Source organism: Barbatula barbatula (genome assembly GCF_947034865.1).
Source record: "Barbatula barbatula genome assembly, chromosome: 8".
NCBI classification, from domain to species: domain Eukaryota; kingdom Metazoa; phylum Chordata; class Actinopteri; order Cypriniformes; family Nemacheilidae; genus Barbatula; species Barbatula barbatula.
The window spans coordinates 4,863,909-4,891,470 of NC_136771.1; the positions used below are offsets into that span (position 1 = coordinate 4,863,909).

The window sequence follows — 27,562 nt, forward strand, 5'->3', positions numbered from 1 at the left end:
GTGTTTTCTTTGTCGTTTTTCTAAAATGAGCTGACATATTTAAGGATTGTACTGGGACGGGGTTGGTAGTTTGGGGAATAGTTTGTCCAGTGCTGTAAGTATATCAATTGCATGTTATGATCTAAGTAACTGGCATTGATCTTTACAATTTGTTTGGGGGGAGGGAGACGTGGAAACTTTTATCTTAATTTATGATTTTTACATATATATATATATAAAAATATATTTTCTGTAAGATTTTTTTCCAAAATATCGTGTTTTTAGAAAAAGACACACTTTTGCCTTTTTATGTCTCGTCGTTTTGATCTGCTTATGCACTCTAGAAATTCTATGTGTACGTCTATTGTATGTTTAGTGGTTTGTATTCATTTGTGATCTTTTGTTTTTTTTCATTACTTGTGTTTGATCTTGCAAAAGAGATTTTAGCGAGCAAGATATTACGTCTTCACCTGTTAGGAAACCAAAAGTTTATTGTTTTGTATTGCTTTTGTTTTGTTTTTAGAACATCGTTTTGTCCGTTCTCAATGTTTTTACTCTTCAGGGTTAAGATTACACCAAATTAAAAAGAGACGAGTGGGACAAATCACGAGACGTTTGACGTTTGCTACAAAGGTGTGTCTTTTTCTGTCCAAGCCAAGCAATCGCTTTATTGCTCTGATGTGTATTTTTTCTGATTTTTAAATTCATTTTTGTTTGTGTAGTAAGTTTTCGCCCAGAGCTGTTTTGCTGTATGGTTAGAATGTGTCTTTGTGGAAATCTCACTATTTGTAGCTGCTGCTGTACTGGAGGTTTTATTTTCATATTTTTTTTTATTTGACGTGATGATGAATTTTGAAGCATGTAGTTCACAAAATCAGTTTGATTGGTTTAGAAATGTTTAGACATGCTAGTTCTGCGCTCTGTTGTTGTTGGCATCTTTACACAGCTCGAAAATATATTGAAATGTTTGGTTCGCTTTCGTGCCAACAACAGACGATACGAATATACGGACGTTATAGAATACAGATTATTATGAGGCAACGTTTTTACTCTCTTCTGGAAGAAATTCGATTTAAACTAAGATATTTGATTTGGTATGGCAAAAAAGTAAGACCCAACCTCAATAGCCAAGCAGGAATAATGTGGCTTTGGTGAATATTAATCATTTTATTTATTTATTTTAGTTTTCTTTCTATTTTGGTTTCTTAGCCTGAAACAAATGTATCCCAAAATGTTGCATTGAGAGACAGCCATCACAGTTTTACCCACTTTGTTGTTGTTTCTCTCTTTTAAGCGAAAAAAATGCCATTATATTGTGAATACCTCAGGATTTTTTGGGAAAAATTCAAAACACAAAAACCTAAAACAAATAAATTGCAAAAAAATGTGTTTGTGTTGTTTATTTCACACAATAAGTCTTCTGCTCTGTCACTTTCACACATCAACATTCATGATATGAGAGTACAATTCAGGAAAGTACCAAAGAACTAAGACCGTTGCTAGTTCTCGTCAGTAACAAGTAATGCTTTCATAAAGTAAACAAGACAAACTATTGCTGTAATAAAACGAGTAATAAATAGGGGAGGTCAGCACTACTTTTTAATCTAGTGAATAACAAACATTTACGTTAATAATTAATTCCATTGGTTTTTGTAATGTTTCTGTGGACATGCACACGTTCATGTCTTGATTACAAAAATGGTATGAAATATTATTTAAACTGTATTTGCATTGAAGATACAATTTATTGAAACAACTTAAACAGTGTTGTTGTAGTGGTACAAAAATAAACTACAACTACTATCAAAGCCGTCACAAAATTAGATTTTTATAAAGTCTGTTATTATATATTTTCACAACCTTTTATTACTGCAAAGTAAGTATTGTGATAAGTAAATAACAAAAAAACATCAGTCAATGTGATATTGGAATAGGTTTATTTTGTGTTTTCTTTCATTTTGGCTTTTGAATTTAACTCAAAAGATGAGAGTTGGGAAGCTGAGAGAGCATGTGTGGCGCTTAATGTTTAATATTAAACGCGTCCTAAACCAACATAAGTGTACTTTAGTTTTACTTTATTCTTTATAGACCGTTTCATGGGAGGCACACGCCTGGCCCGGAGTTAAATTCCGGAGTTTTTGTTTATCGGTCTTGTTGGTGGCTAATAATATTATACACAATAAGCTATATTTATATAAATATGAATTTATGTCAATATCTTACTGTATAATAATTGTACCACATAAACAATTTGTCGAGTTTACTGCATATTCATTTGATTTTACAAAATTTGTTAAAATGGGTCGTGTTACTTTTTCACATTTTAAGTTTAGCCAAGTTACGGTTCTTCTACTGGTGGTAACCCAAAAACAATACTGTCTAGACATACTTTTAAACTGCTAGCTGATGTCTTTCTCTTGTTGGCTTTTGCTTGTTATCAGAAATAATCTACTAGACTCTGTTCTTTGCGGATGTTTATCAAAAGTTAAGTTTGGGTCTCAAAGGCGCGCTTACAAAGTATCGTTTGTAGTAACCTTAAATCTTGTATGTTTATATACTTAAACATACTGTGTTATGTATAGATCTTTTGTAACCATAACCTGTGTCAGCATTAATGCAATTGTAATTCTGCAATGCAGGAAGCAATTACATTTCTATGTGCCCTCATGCTTTACGTTTCTATTTGAAGATTTTCTAGCTAAAGAGTGCTGATGTTAACCCTCAGAGTTCAGTTTAATGCCGTGGTTGCCTTACAAAATGATAAACATGAGGAGTAAAACATTTTCCCATATAAAAAACCAAATCAAACTGTGAGTCAGCGTGACATTAAATAAGATTTTATTCATTAGGGTTTTTAATTCAACAATTATTTCCTTCTTATTCTCATATTAGACATTCAAAATTAATATTTTCCTCAGTGCAAAAATGCAAATCAAGCAAAATAAGAAACTCTCTTCTGTGTAATAAACCATTTCCATCTCTACGTTTCCGGTATAAATCGCTTTTTTAAAAAGCCAGTAATAAAACAAATAAATTAAATAAAATAGTTGGCAAATCCGTTCAGTTCTCTTGAACATACAAAGCAAACATCTCTGTAAAGACACTGAGACTAGGCATTAGCGTCTCTGTACATCTCATTGGGGTTTAAACATTGATTTATAGACGGTGTTCAGTGTCCAGGTGGAGGATAAATGACATTTGGATGTATAGTAGGTTGCAAGAAATCTTGAAATTGAGAGGCAGCGGCTATATATAACACAAATCCAACTGACCGATGAAAACCTGCTGTGGTCTATATCTTCATGTTCAATATCATAACAGGTGTTTTGTTCTTTTTTTGTTCTGCGCGACGACAATATAAGACATTCACCTTGACTACCTGAAGCACAAGTAGCTCACAGTTCTTACAGTGGACCTCACTCCCACACTTTACTCCTCTCTTTTCTTGATATTCCTTCCTTTCGATATTTCACATTATTCCTGCAATAACCTTTACTTAATACCTTTCTACTTTCTCTAAGATTTACATAACCGACTTTGCAAGCATTCGTCTGAAAAAATGACATTCTATCAAATCGCAGTCACTTTCCCGATCACACGCACACATTTACACTCAATTCAAAAGCAGACGTACTGAACTAGTGTTGTACGGAAACAGAAGATTAAGCAGGTTAAGGGACAAAAGTAAAGTGGTTTGCGGGTCGTCGCTCAAGACGTCAACTCAGATCTGACGTCTGAGATGTTAAACAAACTAAACTTAATTTCAGTTGTTCAGCTTTGCTTATTGTGGGTCCACACAGTCTCCGGAGCATCTTCAGATCCTCAATAAAAACGACACAAAAAAACGAAGGCAAAACGACACCAGTGGGACCGTGTAATGGATAATGTTATGTCACCGGTCTGTATCACAGCATCTTTGGTGACTTCCCAACGAATCCTTTTTCACACTTCCGACGATGTTTTGCGACTTGTTTTAATGACCGTTCACCTCTACATGCACCACTGTTTCCTTTCAGCAATCTGACACCTCAGAGACATTGGACCCCCTGCTGATGGTCTTCCTCTGACGGACAGTCTTCTCCTCATCCTACACCCACACGCAAAAGACACCTAGCATTTTAGAACGTCTCTCAAGTGCATTAGTGTATATAGTAATTGTGATTAAAGTACCGCCGTGAAGACGCCGTTTGGTCCCCATTCTCCTGGTGAGTGGTCCTCTGGGTCTTCACCCTCTTCCTCCTCCTCTTCCTCGCCCTCTTCTTCTCGTACCGGGTCCATACCGTCCTCCTCATACTCGGTGGCATAGTCGGACTCCTCTGCTAGACGCACAAACATATGAGACATGTACGGACACAAGTACATCATATTCCTATCAATCGAAAATGAGCAAACTCTGAGGGGTGGTTTCCCGGACAGGGACGATCTTAAACCAGGACTAGGCTTTAGTTAAATAAGGATATTTATTTACGAGACAACACAATCGCACTTATATATTTTAAGATATGTCAGTATAAGCTGTTTTCGATCAAGAGACGAAATTATTGTTATTTAAGTTCACGGTCTGGGAAACCACCCCTGAATAAAGTTTTTTTACAAACTGACCATCGGCTCCTAGGTAGCTTTGCACGGGTTCAATCCTCGACACGATCTCGGCTAGATCTGTGAAATCTGCACTGGGACACGTGCAGGACTGAAACAGCGAAACACAACATAATAAATACAGATGTTTACATTAAATGTTTAAATTAAATGACATAAATTGCATTATATGCATACTGTGTCACTTTCATCATCAGCTATTAAAATGTGATCATTGAAATGCACAATAAATTGCACTAAACTGTGCAATATTTGCTCATAATATTTAATGTAAAAAAATCTCAAACAAGACAGAAATATAGTGCTTTGTTGTTCAAATTTGCTAATGTCTGTGATTAAGGTGGAAAACTCACATCGGTCTTCTTGCTGTCATTATAATCCGCTGATCTGTGGTCCTTCAGCATGTTTTTAATGATGTCACCACGGGCACACTCTGTAAACACCAGTTTACCGTGCTGGTACCCCACATCCTGAGACAGAAAAAACAATCATCTCTTCTTATCAATGCAAACTATATGGACTGTAATGTTATTCAATACATAACCTGGAAACAAACATCAGGTAACCACATGATACCAGATAAGAGATCAAACGGAATAGATACTGTCACGACGGACTGAGTTCTTACATAGATTTCATCAAATTTTCCAAAGTCCATGGTCTTGAAGCGGTCGATGGATGGGCGGATGTATTCACAGTAGGCGCTCTTTTTGACCAATTCCAGCTGCCGTACGCAGGACACGTAGGCCAAACGTGACTGAATTTCAGCCATATCAGGCACCTGCGATACAAAGAGGATATGGTACGGTTCTAAACTGGTATTTTAAGTGCATTCTCAATGGGTTTCCTAAAGCTGATGAACTTGAAGTCCATCATGGAATTTCAGGGGGTTTGTAAAACGGCCAAGAAATTATATTATTTCAATAAATCTGCCAAAGCCAAGTTAAAGTAAAATCAGGCCAATATATAAAACGATGAAAATTTTAACACTTCATTATAATGTAAATAATATACAGGGACGGAAACAAATTAGACGACTATTTCAGAGACGATTTTCTGACTTTAAAATGTACTATTTATTGGTATGTGATAAGGCAAAATTATTATTTTGTTTCATTCTGTGAACTACTAACAATATTTGTAACAAATGTTTTATAAAAATTCTAGTTGCACATACTGCAGAAAATGAAAACTATCATACGGCACTAGTCAGAAATCACAAACCAAGTGTTGAAAATACAAACGTCAAGAAGTGCACTAATATCAAGAAACACAGTCTTACCTTCACTTTCTCTGCCCACGGGTTAATTCGTTTCCACAGCAGCCACCAGCCAGAAAGACTGTCGCCATAGTTACACAGATCAGTCTCATCCTGGCTGCCCACGTCAATGGCGATGACTACTTTAGCACCCATGTTACGCGCTATGTCCGCTGCGGGGCGTTAAGAGTGCCAATGCCAACACACACACACACGGACACACAAACAGAGACGGACATCCACAGGGTAGCAGGAATAACCAAAATACTGTTAATATTGCAGAGAAAATACAAACGTACAGTCACCAATAAACACCGTTTCATCAAACCATCATCTGAATGTGTGTGCCATTGTCTGTTATCTTACAATTGTAGAGATTTTGAAACTTCTTTTAAATGTAGGATGACGTTTGTGAAACAGACTCGCTGGTGTTTCAGAACAGAGCAGGGATGGAAAAAGACAATTGCAATAAATGAAGACGCAATGAAAAACCTCAATGCATCAACCAGCAAGGCTGGAAAAAAGCTGCATTAAAAACTGATTTGAAGTTTCGAACAAATCCAATTGATTTAAGACAGTAGATACAGATGAACTGCATGCGTTGTTGGCAATTTGTGTGATTGTTGAGTATACATGCAAAATCTTGTCTTTTTCCCCAAGAGTAAGATTGAGTCCCAGGTTGAGATGCAACATTTAAACTTTTTCTATTATGTTGCATTGCAAACTGAAGAACATTCGTTCATTGCTGTCTGGCGATTGTCTGGTCAGTGTTTTCCATTTTTTCTTTGTCATTTTGGAGATAAAATAATTTGCATACGTTAAATCAAACGAATTTAATCAGACCAACTGCACACCAGACAACATCATTTATAATCAAATCAAGATGTGATTATATATTTAACAGACTGATGAGGAATTAGAGGTCGAGCAATGGACCGTCTAAGTCCACACCGCCTGATCCCTGCAAAACTTTGTCCATTTGTGGCCATACCGTTCCATTAAATGCTCGATTGACCAACATTTCCAAATTAAAATGTGCCTACAAATGGACAAAGTAAAACCACTCACTCTACCCTCGAAATGATAAAGAAACACACAACATACTTACTCAGAGCAACACTGCTCTTTAAAGCCAAAATAAAGCAACCCAACCCAGATTTTGTTTCGGGCCTTTGAGGCTCTGTGGAGTTCGGGTTGTTCTAGGACACACTTGCCTGGCAGATTGTTGATGTATCCTCCATCCATGAGCAGGTTTCCATCTTTGGGGTCGCAGAGGGGTGGCAGGTACCCGGAAAGGGTCATGCTCGCCCTGACATAACGCCACAGAGAGCCTGCCACACCGGGAGGGGACAATAACCTCTTAACAACGTCTAGAAAACGTGCAAATAACGTCCCGGCAACGTTCGGAGGCGATGCTTAAGTCACATATTTGGTTAGTAGCGCACTGACCAGCAGGGAGAGACAGTCATGGTCACCCCAAGGACGATGTGCGTGATTTACCTCATCCGGTGAACGCCACCTCAATGGGCGGAGTAAACGGGAATGAGGTAATAAGGCGACAGTATCTTTCACACAAGTCTTACATATTCTGTATTTGTTGAATTTGCGTAAACTAGTGCACTTATTTACACATGAAATCTATCAGTACTCGTAAAGGTTTGTTCGAGAAAAGGTTGATTTTTTGTCAGACAGATATGAGGAGACGGTGTGAAAGACAGTCTTAGTGAACATATTGGGCACTGCCAGCCGTTCCCAGCCTGCAGTACGACACTCGGCCAGCAGGTGACAGGAGAGGCACAACAGACGGCATGGGTTGGTCTGAAGGAGAGAGAAAATCAAGAGAGGCAGGTGCCTTCAACACGTGGCGCTCTTAAAGCAAAAGAGATTTATGATTCACGTGAAACAACTGAAATATAAAGCCAAATGTTTTTGTTTGTTGACTGTTACGTGGTTTTCATTTCTGTGTGCTGTAGGATCCAGAACGACATCTCTGTTTTTACCATTAGTCTCATGAGTACTGTGGCATTTGAAGAATAACAGGCGTGATAAGCATGCAGTCAAATTAACACAGAATGTGTGTTGCGTGCTCATGACAGACAAGCTCAATGAGGATGAGAAGTGTAGCAGCGCGTGGGAAATACAGCAACATTTACAGCCAAACTATAGACTTAAGGCAAAATAATGAGACAATGATCAAGACGGAAATATGAATTGGACTAGAAAAACCTTCATGAAAAATAACAAAGAAACCATCAGCATACAAACTGGAAGCAACAAAAGCCTCAACATTACGCTTCCTGGTTGCCACTGTATGCAAATAAATACGCTGAATTCACACAAACCTGATTTCACAAGAATTCTTATCTATTATAGTACGAAATTATGAATTCGTACGATTTGAGTTGTTCAAAAATGTTCAAAAAAAGCCATACTGAAGCCCCAACTCTACACCTAATATCACTGCTGTGAAAGCAAATCATACTAAATGTACGAATAACATCGTACGAATGTAAACAAATTAGCCACATCGTAAAATTGTTACGAATTTCTGTAAGATCGTGCTGGCCAGACCCTCTAAATGCAAAAGAAAGAAAGAAAAAGCGTTCACGCTACAGCACTACGCTTTTCTCATAGTTGTTCCATTATGCTTAAAAATAGCAACTAAAAATGTGAGATTATAAAATGGGTAGTCGCTTAACAAAGCCGTTGTAAAATAGACAATATAAGCACACAGTGACTTCACTTTGGCAAAATGATAGAGTTGTCCAGTAAGCTGCAACAGATACATTACATACTTTTTTCTATTTCTATGATTAATAATATTACTAGAACCATTGGTTTCTTCTGCTTTTGAAGCTGCAATCCGTGACCTCTGTCTCTCTATCGCCACCACTGTTTGGAGCATAAACTGCAGGTTATTTTACACACTTAACGTAGGTTTAAGTCAAATGACGTCAAACTGACATTTCTCATAAAACTGTACAGGATAGCTCAATCTATAAATCAATATACAGCTAAATTACTGTTTTTTGTTTAATTTCAGGCAAAAAAAACGTACGATTGCAAACTTAATAAGTAATCAGGAAATTGTGAATGCGGACTATGTGAGTAGTTACTGTGTGTTCACACTACGAGCGAATTTAACTATTTGCACTGTAAATTGTATACAAAGTCAATGCAAGGACACGAACTGACGTGAATACAAGGCGCCGCCTCATAGCGTCTTCCACGCAAGTAAATAAAAATGAATACAAGCGGGAAATTCTCGCAAAGAGCCGATTGAAATGTCTGGTTTGACACGTCCAAACGCATGTAGACACTCGACGTCAGGTGATGTTTTTCGTGTTTTTCTCACCCAAATAAAGCACAAATTTATCAAAAGAACTTAACAAGGATAATTTGATTATTTTGCTATATATTTAAATACAGTGTACGAATACACGAACCCTAATATAAAAGTACAATTTGAAGAAATTTGGTCAGTTCTTATTGTCATTCATTCTCAAAATTGTTCATCTTAAAAAGTTTTGACAGTGACAAAGTCGTCACTTTCAATACACAGAATGTATTTTCAATTTTTGTCTTTTTTGGTTTCAGTGTGACCCAATCACGTTCCAGTGAGATTTCGCTCAATGTTATATCTTAGCTTTGTTCTGAAGGCACAGTCTCTCTATTCTTTCTCCAGCGTTCCTTCCAAGCCATGAGCTACCAACATAAGCATGAGTTAATTTTCATACCGAACAAGAGACATTCAAATGCATAGGGTAACTGAGTGGTCGCAGGGATGTTGGTGCGAAAAGCTTTCTAAACCTCCCGTTAGTTTCTAGAGGTGGGTGGAGGTGGAAATGAGGGGAATAATTCTGACCTGGGACATTGTTAACATAGCAACCGTCCACGAGAAGGTGACCGTCCTTGGGGTCGCAGAGAGGAGGCAGATAAGGGGTATAGGAGGCACTGGCTCTAACATAGCGCCAAACACAGCCTGGCAAAATGAAGATGGACAGTAAATCAAAACTGGACAGGACACAGAGAGAGAGGAGGAAAGAGGAGACAGTAAACAACGGAAAACAAATGCGTGAGAATGAGGGGGTGGGACATCTCAAAAACGTCCGACTGCCACTTCTGTAAGCATAAAAATCCTGCCATGTGCCAATCAAATGACCTATGAGACAACAAAATCCTAAACCACCAAACAATATGTATGCAAAAGTCATGCTTTCATAAAACATATGAACAGAACGCAGGAGATTGAAAAGCAGAAAGACAATGAGAGATCTGCAGGCTGTTTTGTGTCACAGAACACAGGTCTTTACACTAAAAATATATATATATTTTGTTTTCTGTGTAAACACTATGAAACGCCTTGTTTAAAGGGATGGTTCACCCAAAAATGACCTTGAACCCTTTACTTCCATTGTATGGACAAAACCACTGGTACATTTCTCAAAATATCTCAGGAGAGTCATATACAGATTTTGAATGACATGACAGTGATTTTTTTTCGGTGAACTGTCCCTTTAAGAGGATTCACCATTTTGAATGACAAGAATCTATATTTGAGCAGTGTGATCGCTAAACAATACTACAAGAACAGCAGAAACAGGAAATAGTATTAAGAGGGTGGGGTTAAGCACACAGGTCATACGTTCTGGATCCTACCGGCGACGCTAACAGGGGTTTTACCTTCTATGACACAAATGGTGTTAACTTGGACATTACAGCATTTGAAATTGATCAAAAGAGGAAAATCTAGAAAAACGATGTGTGAAAAAATCAGGTCTAGGACACAAATGCATATTGAGATGAAAGGATGGACAGTGAAAAATGGACAATAAGGTTTTATAGAAGAGGGAAGAGAAATACAGCAGGAGGAACGCAAGCAGAGACGAACAGTCCTTAAGGTTGGACAGACATGCGAAATGCACTCCAATAATGCATTCTGGCTAACTTGGGGGGGACCATATGACCAGTGTAAGGCCTCTAAATCCAATGGGTCAGGAAAAATACTACCGAAGCAAATATAAATGTTACTCAGTAAAGTGGACAGAAATATACTTTTTTTTTGTATAACACATCATTAAATTTCACTAAATTTAGGGACCTGACCCAGAATTTAGAGATGCAGCATACGTCATTGGTCAGATTATTCATATAATGACTGATGATGCATTAAAATGTGAGTTAACATTAAAATGTAAAGAAATTGAAGTTTTCCTAATTCCTCCATCAAAACCATCACTTAATTAAGACTTTGCAAGCCACATGCATCAGTAGCTTCACTTGCTTTCATTCAACTGTTACTTAAGTTTAGAACTCAACAAATATCCAAACGACAGACTTACAAAATACTCTCAAAATGTTACTGGTATGTTATAGAAAATCAATGGCGTTAGAAATTGGACAAAACTATGCGAGCGTGTAAACATAGCACACAAGCAGATTACAGCTGCGCGAGCACACAGAAAACGCTCGCACGTAAAATGTAAACCTGTCGAATCGCAAATCTCTAACTTGAACACAAAAAACAAGATTGTGCACTTAAATCAACACTTGTGAGGGGAAACAACAAACCAGCGAGTAAAAGCAGATCGCTGTACTCTACACAAAAGCAGATAGCTCTTACATGCACAATCTTGTTTTTTTTGTGTTCAAGGTAGAGATTTGAGATTTCGACAGGTTTATATTAAACACACAAGCATTTTTAATGTGCTCGTACAGCTCTAATCTGCGTGTGCACAGTGTTTACACGCTCACATAGTTTTGTCCAATTTCTAACCTGATAAATATGTGACATACTCCCCCAATCTATTTTTAAAAAAGCAGAATATGATAGTAAAAATATAATACAATACAATAGTAAAATAACGTTGCTGTCCTTCTGAAACCTCGGATCTCCACATTGTTTTTCAAGAAATAGAAAAAACACCATGGGTCTACTTGTTAAATGATTAAATATTGTGTTGTCAAAGTTGACAAGCACTTTTTTAATACTTTTATTGGTTAGATATTTGCAAAACCCAGTGACAAACATAAAGGGTGACTAATAAAAATGATTTATGGCAAAGAAAATCACGAAAGACAGCAGAAGGACAGCAGAGATAATACAATACAAATATAACATATAATAGTAAACGTCAAAAGATTCTACTGAATTGTTTACCAAAATAATCTTTAAAATTATTAGTATAGTACCCAATAAATAGCAATTGCAATACTATTATATAATTAAAGGATTATTTAAAAGAAAATAGATCAAGAAGTGACATGACCCTAACACGGAAACTTGAGGAACTCCTAAAGAGGTCTGGAACAGGAAGTTCTGTCATCACTCACCATCTTTATGAACCCGCATAGCAGATGCTGTGATGTCTGTGGTCACGTTAAAGTAGGGAAGCCACAAGTCCTACAGATAAAAGAGGAACAGATGTGATGTTTACATTTCCTTGCACGTGAGCGTCACATCAGTCTAATATTTCATTACATAATATGATATTTCATCATTTTTTCTTTTACACATTGTATATTATAAAAATAGAAAATGACAAAGCACGCAAGCTCTAAAAGTTAAGGTAACCTCTCACCTCGATTTGTTTGTCCTCAAAGACTTTGGAGATGCTTGTATTGAAGGCAGAACCGGAGAACATTGATGTGATTGGATAAGTCAGATCAAGAACCGTTTTGAATACAGAGTTCATCGCCTGAAGGTGAAGAAAATGGGTTCAATAAATTCCTAACATGTAGATCATCTGTTTGATCTTCGTTCCTATATCCAGATCAATCTTCACACTGTTTTTTTACTTCCAGGGACATTACCTTAGACCACTCTCTCGCCCTCTGCTTGACCCGAACAGCACTTCTCTCCTCCGCATAAAGAGCACCGATGAACGAGCCGATGGATGTTCCTCCCACTATGTCAATGGGAATCCCTGAATCTTCCATGGCTTTGATAACACCAACGTGAGAACAGCCTCTGCAAGATTCAATGTAATGTGTTAACCAAACTAAAATAACTAAATTTTTAGTAGTTATTTACTAATTTACTAATACTCTCATTTACTAATAAACCACATAGATACAGGTCTGAACATTTCAGACATTTCACAAACATTTCAAGAACACGGTGTAAATACTGTTGCTATCAAAACACTGCTGTGTGAATTTAGGGAGGGACTATTGTGGTATTATGTAAGATGTAGTGAGTGGTCACCTGGCTCCGCCTCCCCCCAGCACGAGGGCGATGCTGTTTCCCGTAAGAACTCTGGCCAGCCGTGAGAAATCGCTGTGTCTGTCTGCGGTCTTCTCGAAAACCTTTTCATACACCTCTCTCTGGAATAAAACGACCATGTGCAAACAATACAAAAATGTTACGTCGTATAACGCTCATCAGAAAAATGCTGGTAAACTTGCGTGGTCTTTTCACCAGTTTGGAAGGGCTTCTCCGCGAGAAAACTCTACGAGGACACCTCAGGTGAAGGTGTCCGGAGCACCAGCTTCTCATGTTCAGCCATTCCACGGTTCGAGAGGGTCCCGGACCGTCCTCACGATGCAATAGGACCAACTGCTTCAGGGCTCGAACTGCTGTGTTCTCCAACATCTGCTCCAACTGAGAAGGTCGGAACATGAGATGACAGAAATCATAACATGAAAACTATACCAGCATTTACAACAAGTGTTAGATACAAATTTTAATGAACCATTTAAGGTGTTCATTTTTAAATTTTTAATACTTTTAATTAGTTACATATTTATACCCCCCCAAAGTAACTTTATGGTTAATATTTCTCCATAAATATACCAAAAACAATTCTATGATATGTTACTAAAATATTTCATATGAATAAACATGTGTCAGTAAAATATACATTTTGACCCCACAGATCTGAACACAACACAAGGGTTACATTTGAATGGAGTTTGTGTAACTTTCATTGTTTTATCGTTCCTCGGTTGAAAAAATAATAAAGTAAAATCATTGATAGTTATGGTGTGGACTCCCAATAATACAAATTCTGTCTTCATTTATTTACCCTTGAGTTGCTCCGAATCTGTTCCGAATTCCTACTAAAGTAGGATTTTCTTTTATATACATTTCGGAAGATATTTCAAAAGGAGATATTTAGAAGAATGTAGGAAAACACGCTTTGACTACCATTGTCATTTTTCATATATGGCAGTCAATGGTGGTCAAGAGCTGTTTGGATACAAGCATTCTTACAAATATCTTTCTCTGTGTTCATCAGAATAAATAAATGTATACGGATTTAGAACAACTCAACAAAATGGTCACACACCTCTCCGAGTGCAGGTTCTTGGTCTCCGAGCCCCACAATGAGAATGCAGTCAGCCTGTCTGATGCATCGCTGAGTCCACGGGGTCATACCACTGTCTGTCTGATACAGGACTATACGATTAATGTCCTCCTGCTGAGCCAACCAACCCGATAACCTGTACTCATGAATACTAGATGCACACAAGAAGATAAACAAGAGTTAAAAGATAGATACTAGAGATGAATAAGCGTAGCTGTTGTCATGTCACACTAACCTGTCTAAAGCAGAAGCCCCTAGTCTCTCTCTGATGATGTCACTGGTTAGCAGGAGGGTCGGGCCTGATTGGAGAATTGAAGTTGGTTTAGTAACATGGTCTTTGTTATTAAGTTAAGAATCCTTTGACTACCACTGGTGTACCTATGGCGTAAAGGGCGTGGCTAAGCTCCAAATTGAAGGCATTAATTGGCACATCATCACAAACAGGAAGTACAGCGACAGTGGAAAGGTTGCTGGCTGGGTTTGTGACGTCTGGACTGGACGCCACGCTGGGAAGACCCAGTGCAGAGCCTAGTAAAGAGAAAGATCATGTGTTTTTGTTCCCTTTTCATAGCATTTAAAGGAAATGACAAAATGTTTTAAGATAAACGTACTTGAGAAAGGCCCCCGAGCCTGTTGAAGGTTCCCCAGGATCTTTTGCCCCAGCAGGTGGATTAAACGTGTCACCACCTGCGGGTATCTTCTCTTGATATTATTGAGCGTTCCTTCTGGAAGTTTCACCAGCTCTGTGTCTCTGACTGCGTGAACCGTGGTGGCACGGGGCTGGCGCGTCAAAGCCTCCACCTGAGAGAAAGAAATGAAAATTCGGCGAAGAAATGTCAGTAGGAAACAAATATAAGACAAAGAAGTTGATATTTATTGCACACAACCTTAACTACGGTCTGATCTTTTGACTCACCACTCCAATGAGATCTCCTCGTCCGTACTCCCCAACCAGTTCCTTCTTGCCATTTGCTTTCCGAATGACAGAACGAAGTCGTCCGTTCAGAACGATATATGTGCAGTCGGACTGATCGTCCTGCCTGCAGACCACAGTAGATTGTTTTTTAGATATGTTCCAATTTTCAATAATACAATATACCACGATATTAAAATGTGTTATATTGCACCCTCCAATTACTTGTCATTAATATTCAGTTGTTGTTTTTTTTGAACAAAACTTGTTTCTACATGCAGAACGTTCAATCTGGATTTTTATCACAGATGTCATGCTGCCAGTCTTTCACATTGCTGTTGACTTTATGTCACTTCAGAGGTTTGATCTTGTTGAAATTCAACACCGGACTGGAAAGGCCACAATACATATCAAAATGCTGATTAAATGAAAATTTGGAATGGTCTCTAAATTTTTAACCACGACTGTATATTTCAGGAAAAACAATTGCGAGTGGCAGTACCTGTATAGGGCACGCCCCGCTTCAACAGCCATCCAGTCGATGGCGAAATCCATCTGCCGTACGAACGGTGACATGCGGGTAGCCACGGTGTGAGCCACGCTGAGAACTACGCTCGGCTGCTCACGCATGATCCTGCAGCAAAAAAACATAAACAATATAAACAATACTGCAGTCTGGGTGATGTTATATGCTCTAATAATGATACGATTAAACAATTAGGGTCTTTATTTATTTATTACATCCAGTTGGTCGAAACTACACTGCTCAATACCCTAAAGCACTGATGGTTCGTGGGATTGTTTAAAAACACTTACTCGTAAAAGTCAGATTTGGAAATCTTAAGGAAGGTGCAGTCTCGCTCAGCTCTTATGGTAAAGATGAGCGGCTCTCCCGTCAGGACGGCCAGCTGACCCACCATCTCGCCCGGCTGGGTCACAAACAGACACACTGCCTCCTGCTTGTCAATCATCTTCTGATAGACGTGAAGGCAGCCAGAGAGGACAAAGTGGAGACTCACGTCCTGTTAAACAGGAAACAGGTTCACATATTTCAGTGACTATGATTTTTTGCATCGGAGGCGAAAGAACAAAGAAATTTCGAGAACAAGAGTACCTGGTCACCCTGTCGGGCTAAAACAGATCCAGCTTTAGCGTGATGAAGCGTCACCCTTCCATTTAACAGCTGCGGGTCCTGATAAACCCCCCAAAAAGAAGGAAAATTATGTTTCATCCACTCTTTATTTTGGTACAGCTTATTCTCGCAGCTTGATAAAAATATCTTTGGCTAAAAATAACCAAATCTCAAAATTGAGATAAAGAAAAATATGCAAAGTAACCTGCTATTTCCAGACTGAGATGGCGATATGGAGGTAAAAGTTACATACTGTACATATTGCACTGAAACGATAAACAATACCACACACACCTCAATCTTCATAAGATTCAGCATCTCCTTCTGGGCTTCCTCGAATACTGCAGTGTTTGGTCGTCCTGGAAACGACCCATAAACATTTTCCCCATTCGACTCCTCCTCCGGATACAAATACACACCTGACGGCACTTCATCTACAGTCACCTTCCTCTCCCGTTGCTCCTGCAACACAAAAAAACATGCACGTTGGCCTAAATTGATGAAACAGGTTAAATGACCTCACCAAATTAATATTCATAAGCCAAAAGAATTTCAAGAATGTTGGTAACTGAACAACGCCGGTACCCATAAACTTGGATTGAATTTGCGTCTATACAATAGAAGTGAACGGGTACCGCTGCTGTTCGGCCAACAACATTCTGCAAAATATCTTCTTTTGTGTTTTGCAGCGCAAAGAAAGTCATACAGGTTTAAAATGACAAGGGGGTGAGTGAATGAATGGGCTTTGATTGGCTGTCAATGTTAAATCGGCTGAAAAAAACAATGACATCATTCCTTTGGTTGTGGTGCGAACTCCCCTATTCTCTTGAATTTCAAACGATTTCAACTAGATCTTTATGCTTCTCTCACCCTTGGTGTAAAAATAGCTTGTGTAAACACGCAAGCGACTCGCCCGTGTGTAAAACGTGCTCGTCTTAATGATAAATGAAAATAAACTCACTCGTGTTAATACGGATAGAGTAGGTGGTCCGTCTTCAGCAGATACGGAAATTCGACCTCTCTCGTACGCCATGTCAAAATCGGACCGCAGACTCTTTTGCATACCTACAACAAACACATACACACGTATGTGAGATGATGTCAGGAGGTCTCCATCACACACTTTCAGGGCGATAACATCTCGTTGCGTCCGAATCATTCAGTTTTGGATCATTTTATCCAGGGCACGGGAATAAAAGCAAAGATTTAGCGTTTCAAGATGATTTGAACAGCTACCTGCGATGTCCACTGGCATCGATATGGTCCTGCTGAGGGTCGGGATTGTGCCACCGTCCTTCCCATAATCCCCAGCTGCAGAGAAATAACGTCATGACGATGAGTATCACAATGTTTGTTTTGTATTGTCTGTTAAGAAAGCAGGTATTGTGGTGACTCACTGGCAGCACTTTGGACAGCAGCATCGCGGTGTTTGTCGGGAACGGTGAGGCTGCCGAAACGTCTGCTGTGCCGTACGGGGCTGGAGCGTGTCGGATGAGGAGAGACAGGAGAGGGACGGGGCTGCATTTCCTGAAAGAAGAACACATGTATGTAGTTAATATAACAGTGCGTATAACAATGTGTAAAAAAGTGTGTGTGTGTATACTCACATGACTAAAAAGTTCATTGGTGAGCCCCAAATAGTTGTGCAGAGCCAGAACGGTGACTCTCTGAAGACGCACCATGATGATCTACAGACAGAACAAACAGAATACATGCCATCACACACAAGCTGTGAAAAAACTATACAAGCTTCCCTAAATAGGCAGCTGCCTACTAACTCAGCATACTAGTCGTCACGCCACCGCGATTTCAATTGGGTTCAATGTTAGTTAAGTTTATAGTGCAATACTTAAGGTAGTAAAATATGTGTGGTGAGGAAGGCGGGACGAGAGCCGTGACGCGGGGCCGGTGGCGTGAGTGATAAGTGCAATCAGCTGTGCGCGCACCGGTCCCGCATCTTATCACGGAGGAGATTGGGAGCTTAAATGGATGTTCGGCAGGACTGTTGACGAGAGAGGACCGGGCCCGAAACTGTGTTTAGTTTGTGTATGTTTTATGGCCGGCAGTCTACCGCGAGGTGGCTGCCGGATTGTTCAGTGTTTATTTAATTAAAGTTTTATTGTTTGAATGTTCGCCGGTTCCCGCCTCCTTCCTTCCCTTCTACGAACTTTATTACACTGGTGCCGAAACCCGGGAGGAAGGAGGGGCATGCTGTCGAAGAGCCCTCGCTGCCGAGGGGCATCGTGGTGCGGAGGAGTTCGGGCAGCGCGGACAAGGGACGTCCGCCGGCGGCTGCCCGAGGCGGTGGTGCTGGAGCAAGAAAAATCGTCTGGGACGGAGAGCTCGCTGCCGTGCTCCTGGGCCGAGGTGGGATGGCGGCCTTAAGGAGGGAGCGGAGGGGTCGTCGCCGTTGGCCGTGGGCCGGAATCCTGTGTCCAACAACCATGAGGGTGAGGAACAGGAAACGGGGGACCCGCTGCTGGCTGCCCTCACGCCGAGGGCCATCGCCAACCGCCAGGAGGCGGAGGAGGATCGGGCCGTCCCCCCGACGTCCAGCACCACCGCATTGCACCGCGAGGAAGAGCCTCTCGGCTGGGCTGAGGACCGAGTGACAGCGTGTCAGGGAACCGGACAATTTTTTTTCTTTTCCTCTCTCCCCTCTCTCGTCCCTGTCGCTCCGGGGGCTCCCGTCTCCGTTCTTTCGTCTCGCCGGTGCATACCCCCAGGCGCTGCCGACTCCGAGACTGGCTCCCCAGGGGGGGGAGTAGGTACAGTCTCGGGGGTGCCCCCCGGCCTGTAAGGGGTGATGGGGGTATGTGGTGAGGAAGGCGGGACGAGAGCCGTGACGCGGGGCCGGTGGCGTGAGTGATAAGTGCAATCAGCTGTGCGCGCACCGGTCCCGCATCTTATCACGGAGGAGATTGGGAGCTTAAATGGATGTTCGGCAGGACTGTTGACGAGAGAGGACCGGGCCCGAAACTGTGTTTAGTTTGTGTATGTTTTATGGCCGGCAGTCTACCGCGAGGTGGCTGCCGGATTGTTCAGTGTTTATTTAATTAAAGTTTTATTGTTTGAATGTTCGCCGGTTCCCGCCTCCTTCCTTCCCTTCTACGAACTTTATTACAATATGTTTTTCCTTTCTTCGTCCTCCATCTTGAATTAATTTCTTCACTGCAAAGCATTATGGGATTGTCCTCTCTATGAATGATACAGGCAATGCTACCTAAAATGAGATAATGTTAGAATCTATTGTATAACCTAGTATATACAGACCTGCACCACTCGCACGAGGCTCTCCGGGTATTTCTCAAAGATCGACAGAAAGGCTTCGACAGGCAGTCTGAGGACGGTGGACACCTCCGCCGCTCTGGCTGAGACTGTTTTGTACGCTCTCTGGTGACCCTAATAACAGATGTTATAGAACATGTTATATAAAAAGTTAGCGGCTGTTTTGAGATGTTTAATGTGTTCTGGGCTTGAGCACGAGGAGACATGGAGAATTTAATTGTGGGTATTACTCACTGTGATGACATCAAGGATGCTCAGAAGACTGTGAACACTGTCTCCGGGGTAAACCTCTTTAACCACTCCATCCTTCCCATCCTGCCGAGAGAGAAAGAGAAAGAGGTAAGTCCCACAAAAAAGCACATACACACATCACAATCCGGGTGTTTTTTTCACACACACCAGTGCAGTGAGACAGAGCTCCAGCTTGCCGTCCTGCACGACGTATATGCTGCTATCAGGCTGTCCGGGTCGGAAGACGTATTCACCCTGCTGGAACTGCAGAAACACCATGTGCTTACATAGCTCCAGAAACAAGGGCTTCTCAAAGTGACCCAACACCCTGCACCAAAGAAAGCGATAGAGACCAAAACCAAACGTATCACATAAGACACTCGCCCAATTTCGATCATCCTGTCAATGTTATCTAGTGATAATCAGAGAAACCGCATGAGCTTACCGGACGTTTTTAAGCATGTATAGCACCTCCGATGGCAGGTGAGAATTGGCCACATCAAACTCTGTGAGATCCGCCTCCAGAACAGATGGAGGAGGTTCCTTCATCTGTAGAGTAGGCACCTCCTTCTTAAAGCGCAAAATCCTGATAGAAAGAGAGATCAAGATAGACGGACATGCAGCTGTGCACAGAGAATCCTTTCAGCCAAAACGACCAAATAATGGAGCCACCCAAACTTACTTTTTGGCAATGTTCAGCATCTTTTGTTTCTTTTTGAGGCGTGGCCTGGATGAGGAGGCGGAGCCCACCAGTGAAGAAGTGGACTGAGAAACTTTCCTCATAATCTTTCTCCCATAAAACCAGACCTTGTCCCGTTTGCGGAAGCGATACTTGGGGGCTTCCTGAGCCTCCAGTTCTGAGCGAACAAATGAAACAAGTGAAAAATGTAATAATAATATTAATAATAACATTAAGTAAACCAAAAGAAATATGATCAAAATTATATTATAAACTTTTACTAAACTATACTATAAAAGACTAAATGAAACATGTTTTTAAGAAACTGCAAAATTGACTCTTAGTCACTTACTGCGTTGATGTATCCTACGCAGGACAAAAAAGATGAGGGCCGCGATGAGGACGATGGCGACCCCAGCGCCGATCACTATTCCCACCACCTGCGGGCATAAAACACAAACGCATGAGTGATTTAGGAAAAACTTTAATACATCATAACTCTAGATTATTTGTAAATAAATCCAGTTTTAAATGTTTTCACTGACCATGCTTGTCTGCAGCTGATCCTCCACTAAACTCTTGATGCTTCCAAAGCCGTCCTGCTGTGAAACACAGGGGACGTTAATACGACCAACTTTAACTGATATTCATGTTTCAAGTTAAATAATCTGGCTCATGATAAGAGTGATACACATAGAAGAAAGACATTTTGTAACTTTCGTCTTTTCCCGTCACATTATTATGTAAACCAAACTTCATTCTGTTTTCTCTCCTCCGCACGCTCCCACTCCATCATTCCTTCATTCTCTCCATCTCATTTCAGTTTTTTTTTTAAATACTGCATTGTTAACAAGATCTGTGGTGTATGCAGTCCTGTAGCGACAGGAAGAGAACCGCAGCAATGCCAAGGTTGTGAGTTTGAGCACCATGAAATCCATGAACTGCTTAAATATATATTTATTTGACTTGATATATATTTTAAATGCAACACGTGTCCGCCAAATGCAAAAAGAGAGCTTTTTCCGACTTTAAAAGCCATTGAAAATTGTAAATGATAAAAGCTTGCTGAATTTTTACATGAGTTTAAGATTGCAGAAGTGGTAGATTTTATCGTTACATTCTCCAGTCACCACACACTTGGGTAAGTGTGACACCATTATAGAACGCAATACATATATTTACTATGCAAGTTGGTCGTGCAGCATTTCAATTCTCTTAGATGTCAAACATGTTTGTTTTACAAGAGTCATAGATTATCATTACTTTATTATACATTTCAGGATTGGCAGCAATGCAGGACGGTCAGAAAAAAACATCTTTGAACTGAGGCTATCAGGCGAATCAATGAACAGTCAGAACTAATACACCCTACAGCATACTGCCACTTTACACTGCACTGTTCAAACTGGACTTTACGTACACACTGCACAAATACAACAATCTTATCTGCTACCACTGGATACCATCCAATGCACATCCATGACACTCGCCTATCCAGTTCATGTATAATGCAGAATGTGTGCATATGGTGTTTAATGTGTATTGTGAACCGTAAGTATGTCTAATAGTACAATGTGTGTACTGAGTATATATATGTGTATATTGCACATTGTCATCTGTATAAGTCTGTATGTAGTGAGGGAAATAATTATTTGATCTCGTGCTGATTTTGTAAGTTTGTCTGCTTACAAAGAAATGAAGGGTCTATCATTTTTAGCTGATAGATTATTAACTGATAGAGACAGAATATCACAAACAAATCAGGAGATGTTTTCTAAAGGTTATAAATTGATTTAAATATAAAGTATTTGTCCCTGAGGAAAATATAACTTTGCTCTAACTGGAGAAACCCTTGTTGGCAAGCACAGAGTTCAGACATTTCTGAACGTTGGTCACCGGGTTTGCACATGTGTCAGGATACATTTTAGTTCACTCCTCTGTAAATCTGTAAGGTTTCTTGGCTGTCGCTCAGCAAATTGGAGTTATAGCCTCCTTCACAGATTTTCTATAGGATTAGGGTCTAGAGACTGGCTACTCTTTCACTCTCATTGTCAAACACCTTGCGGGTGCCTAAGGATTTCAATATATTGAGACATAGCATGTTGCCAATGGTTTGCTTGCTAACTGTGGTCCCAACGGTCATGAAATCACTGACAAGCTTCTTCCGTGTAGTTCTGGGCTGATCTTTCACCTTTCTCATGATCATCTTTACCTCATTGGGGAAATCTTGCAGGGAGCTCCAGACCAAGGACAATTGATAATTATTTTGTATTTCTTCTATTTCCAAATAATTGCACCAACAGTTGTCTCCTTCTAACCAAGCTTCTGTCTGTAGCCTATTCAAGGTTTGTGCAGGTCTACAATCTTGTCCCTGACATCCTTTGAAACTTATTCGGTCTTGGGCCATGGTGGTGGAGAGGTCGAAATGAAAGATACAGATTCTGTTGGAAGGCACCTTTTATATACATAACAAGCTGACTTTCTTAAAGTGACAGGACTAATCTGTGGTCCATGTAGGCACACAACCAATCTGTGGAGACAGAATTCTTGCTGTTTGGTAGGGGAGCAAATACTTATTTCACTGACTGAAATGTATAACCTTTTATATACATTTTCCCTGTATTCTTTGGTTGATATTTGGTTTCTATCAATTAAAATAAAAGCACCATAAACATTTTAGACCCTTCATTTCTTCGTAGGCATGCAAACTTACTAAATCAGCAGGGGATCAAATCATTATTTCCCTCACATGTACATGTCATTTTCATGATTGCAATATTGCTCTATAATCAATGGTCAATGTTGGCTTCACCGCTGAAGCTTCTTTTCAATAAGCTAGTATCATCCATCAGCCAATCCACACAGACAAGGGTTTTGAAGACAAAAGTGACATTTATCCAATATCCATTGTTATACAAGAAAAGACTGAGATGAATGACAAAGAAGTCAACAGATGCTGTTATTGACGAGTGAACAGATTCTGTCATAGGGGACAAGACCTGGAAAGAGGGTATGGGGCAAGTTGGGAGTGCAGAACAGCTACTTATCTGTGAATGAAGCGTAATAATTCTGATGATAGAAAGAAAGCAAGGTGGAGTGTGTGTTTGCACACATTTACAATAGAGAGGGAGTGCGCTTTTTACACCACTCTTAGATTGCACATGCAAATAAGGTGTTACTGACTCACTGCCAACGCATGGTTTACAAATGTAAAATTTTAAAACCTGAAAATCCACTGTAAATTACTAGATAAAGTTTAAAACTAACACCACACAAGATAAAATGTTCCCAGTGTTAAAAATCACCCTAAAGGAAAAATAAAGTGTGAAAAGTCCAATAGTCGCCCTTTCACTTAAAAGAATAGTTCACCCATAAATAAAACTTCTGTCATCATTTAACTACGCAGTAGTCAGTGAAAACCTGTATATGGCTCTTTCTATTGTATTTTGAGAAATGGAATTTTTTCTCTTTAAGAAACACCATCTCTCCATCTCTCAATAACGTCAGAATGGCTTCTCTGGTCAGTACAAAATTGCCATTTATTGGCATTTCTTAAAGGTCCAGTGTGTACTTTTTTGGAGGATCTATTGACAGAAATAATAATAATAATAATATATATAGCGATGTATAAAGACCTTACATAATAGAGCGTTATATTTTTATTACCTTAGAATGAGCTATTTCTATCTACATACACCGTAGGTCCCTTTCGCATGGAAGTCACCATGTTGTTTCTACAGTAGCCCTTAATGGACAAACTGCTCTACAGACCATGTTTTGTAAAAACGTTATCTCCTTCGGCGTGACCTTAGTTCTGTAGCAGCCACCGTAGTGCTTCGAAAGGGAGAGCAGAGCGGTGGAGTGAGCCGTTGGTTGCACTTCGCAACCTCACCAACTGATGCCTCTAAATTGTACACACTGGACCTTTAAAGACATGCAGGAGGGTTAAGAGCAAACTGGGCTACATTTTTATTTAAACCCAAAATGGCAGTCATCTGAAGATTTAGAGGGTGAGGTTTTGTGGGTGTGTACTGTGTAAGCTCAAAAGGATGAGGGTTGTACCGCTGCTCACCTCTGGAGGTTCTGGGGGCTCTGGGCCTGATGTACTCTGTCCCATTCTAGCTCAATACACAGCTGTGCCATCAAAGCCAGATGCTGCGGAGCAATACAAAACAACAGGCTTCATGCAACATGCAAAAACCCAAAGCACACACACTATCACAATATGAAAATGCTCTTTGCTTAATCCCCTGTAATACTAAAACATTATTATGAAATTATATACAATTGTGTCTGATTGTTAGCAATTTGTCTAACGTCATTGGTAATTGAAAACTGGATTTTGTGTGATGCTGCATTCATTCATGACACTAGACATCAGCAAAATCCAAGAAGGCTGAAATATCGGTTTGCAAGCAAACGATCAAACCATTACAAATAAGAGATCAATAATCAATTAGATTTAATAAAGAGTCAAGAATGAAAGAGAATAGAGATATTCTCTGCTCTTCTATAACCTCGTATTTCCATATTTTTATATTTTCCCATAAATCTGGACGATTAGTTCTGGACATATCCAGCCAACAAAAAGTATTAATAAGTGCTTTTCAACTTTGACAACACAGTATTTAATCGTTTAAAAGGTGTTTTTTTATTTTTCCTGAAGGAACAGCGAACTTGGACATACAAGGTTTCAGAAGGACAGCGACATTGTGTAAATATTGTTATCATAGATGTAACGTTAATATAAACAGTACTCACAAAGATGCCAGTGAGTAGATAAACTCTACAATCATAATCCTTCCCCCAATGATTTCATCACCCTTAACAAAAATCCCATAACACACACATCCATAAGGTGCGTCTCATTCTGATCTTCTTCCTGTCCTCATTAACGCCACAGAAAAATTCACATCCATTCAACCACACACACAGATTGTGCTGACCTATGCGCCACGCAACACAATTCACATTCATTACACAATAAGCATGTTTATACCAGGAGGGCCGAAGGTCCAACAAAAAAAAATACTCTTTGTCCCACATCACCATCAAACATTAAATATCATGTACATTTAAAGCTTTCTGGGGATGACATCGCAGCATCTGGGCGAGGGGGATGGAAGGAGATTAGATTATCGAGAACATGGTAGAAATTAACCCATATACACACATCTGAATGTGAGTGTGTGCAAAATCCACTGCAACTGGCTGGGGACGTAAGACAATGTGCTGGAGAGATAACTTCCATTAGACCGAGCGAGTGATTGTATCACAGATTGATTTCAGGCAAACAATGAAGAACTCTTCCTTCGGCTCTGACATTCAAGAACAACTATAGGATGACAAAAAAGGGAAACACATGGGAATACTGACTAAAAGTGAGGGAGGCTATAATGTCAGTATTCCTTACTCAATATTAACGGGTGCCCCCTAATAGCCATTGTTGTCGGTTAACAGTGCCCTAAGTATGCAACTTTAGGCATTAAATAATAAACAGACATATAGACTATGTCAACAATTCAATAAGATCCAACCGATGGCGAAACATCAGATGTACATGCTCACTCATATTTTGTTGCAGATACATTTCAAGAATGACTTTGCCCACTACATATACAACTCAGCAGTCTGTACACTGTCCAGGGACTAACGAATATGCTGGCCTGTAGGCCACATACTGTTGTAGCACACTGTACTTGATGAAGCAACATTTCAGCACCACCATTATTACACTCTTGATCTGTGATTCCTTGTCATATGAAAAGGAAGCACGTAAATTAATCTGAAATGAGGAAACAGCATCGCGTATGATCGTCTGATCACATACAACACGTGAGCCACTACTTTAAAGCAAAACAATGTTAAGTAGAGCAGCTGATCGCCAAAATTCAGAGATGAACGTCCTCAGTGCTTTTTTGTCACAATGTTTCGTTTCATTTGATCCGGCGGTGATGATGCTGTGCCGTGACCTCGAGAGAACAAACACCAACTGCGACCTCAGCCGGGAAACTCTCACACAAACACGCGCATAATAAACAGATTGTGAATATAAAGTATATTGAATTATAAGCTGGAAGGCCTGTAACCGCACTGTTTTTAGTTGTTAAACCTACCTGAACGCGAGGATCCGTCCCGATCTGTCAAACAACGGTCATACCGGAAACCGGTCGCGGGAGCACTGCGTAGACTCCGCCTACACTGTGCAGCAACCAATCAGGTAGGAAAAGTCGCCCAATCGGCGTTCAGAAAAGTGTCTCTTTCTATAAAAACCTCCCCCGTTGTTATTTCTTTTATTTTTTTTCTCCCCCGTTGTTATTTACACACCGTTTTTTGGTCGCATTACAAATTTATAAGGGCAACTTTGACACACGACAACGTTTTGGATATTTAACACAACTTTTAACACGTGAAACTACTTGATCTGCAAATAATAAAATATTTTTAGATTAGTTTCAACTTTATTGTCATTACACATATACAAGTACAGTGTAACGAAATGTAGTTTAGGTCCAACCAGAAGTGCAGTTAGCAAGTGCAGGACATACAGTTTGAATAAATACATTTACATTTGTTATTTTAAAACATCATCGTATAGGTAATAATATTTTTGCAAAATGATGCAAGCACCATGGCCTCCGAGTAGCGGAGAGTAAGACTTTATTAAAAGTAAATATCACATAAGATTTACAATATAATTTCAACGTTTTAAAATTACATTTAGAAATTGTAAATGTACAATGCTTGTATATAGCTACAAAGTAGAATATGTGTAGATGAAATACTTAGCCATAAACTGGTTTTAGATAAGGGCAGTCAAGACGTCAGATATTACACGGAGGAGATTAAATCGTGTACAATTTATCCAAATGCGTTTGATACCGATTGAATTGAGCAATTTTCCAATTTCGTCACTAATCTTCTTCATTAACCACACACACAGGGAGATAATAAAATCTCATAGAGGTTGATCATACAGTAGGTACATCTAGCGGTAATTTCTACACAAGCAGCCTTTCGGTGAAAAATTCAAATCGGTTCTCGTATTAAGCTACATAAATAGCTTATATATAGCATTATTTTAAATAGTAATTTATTTATTCATTATTCAATCAAATTAAAATAAAATAAATAACCATCAATAGTTCATTTTTACTACGCATGTATTTATTTA

The 27,562-nt window shown here is 39.7% G+C and overlaps 1 protein-coding gene across 4 annotated transcripts; it reads right to left on the reverse strand.

Moving 5' to 3' along the window:
• Window positions 1–2,800: 2,800 nt before the first annotated feature.
• On the reverse strand, window positions 2,801–26,571 carry pnpla6 (patatin-like phospholipase domain containing 6). Of its 4 annotated transcripts, none has more exons than XM_079462524.1 (34): window positions 26,505–26,571; window positions 24,461–24,543; window positions 20,934–20,990; window positions 20,741–20,828; window positions 20,392–20,566; window positions 20,155–20,295; window positions 19,878–20,037; window positions 19,713–19,793; window positions 19,464–19,592; window positions 17,798–17,878; window positions 17,588–17,717; window positions 17,427–17,501; window positions 17,152–17,255; window positions 16,485–16,652; window positions 16,173–16,250; window positions 15,875–16,080; window positions 15,561–15,692; window positions 15,062–15,185; window positions 14,757–14,946; window positions 14,524–14,673; window positions 14,381–14,444; window positions 14,128–14,296; window positions 13,257–13,439; window positions 13,044–13,162; window positions 12,650–12,806; window positions 12,418–12,534; window positions 12,170–12,239; window positions 7,051–7,167; window positions 5,861–6,009; window positions 5,207–5,359; window positions 4,932–5,048; window positions 4,582–4,669; window positions 4,150–4,295; window positions 2,801–4,066 (listed from the first exon to the last, which is right to left on the reverse strand). In XM_079462524.1, exons 2-34 carry the CDS (start codon window positions 24,503–24,505, stop codon window positions 3,992–3,994), a joined length of 4,038 nt encoding a protein of 1,345 aa, XP_079318650.1. In that variant the 5' UTR covers window positions 24,506–24,543; window positions 26,505–26,571; the 3' UTR covers window positions 2,801–3,991. The 4 variants fall into 4 exon arrangements, with proteins under 4 accessions (XP_079318650.1, XP_079318648.1, XP_079318651.1 ...); XM_079462522.1 differs by having other exon boundaries at window positions 4,150–4,298; window positions 26,505–26,547; XM_079462525.1 differs by lacking the exon at window positions 7,051–7,167 and adding an exon at window positions 9,702–9,818 and having other exon boundaries at window positions 26,505–26,547.
• Window positions 26,572–27,562: the final 991 nt, after the last annotated feature.

What these genes read in the sequence shown, in the direction of transcription:
- pnpla6 (XM_079462522.1), bottom strand. Translation starts at nt 24,505, where the DNA reads ATGGGACAGAGTACATCAGGCCCAGAGCCCCCAGAACCTCCAGAG. An exon ending in GGGGCTTCTGCTTTAGACAG is followed by an intron (nt 14,297 to 14,380) that starts GTTAGTGTGACA and finishes GTGTGCATCTAG; the next exon opens with TATTCATGAGTACAGGTTAT. An exon ending in GAAAATTTGATGAAATCTAT is followed by an intron (nt 5,049 to 5,206) that starts GTAAGAACTCAG and finishes TTTCTGTCTCAG; the next exon opens with GATGTGGGGTACCAGCACGG.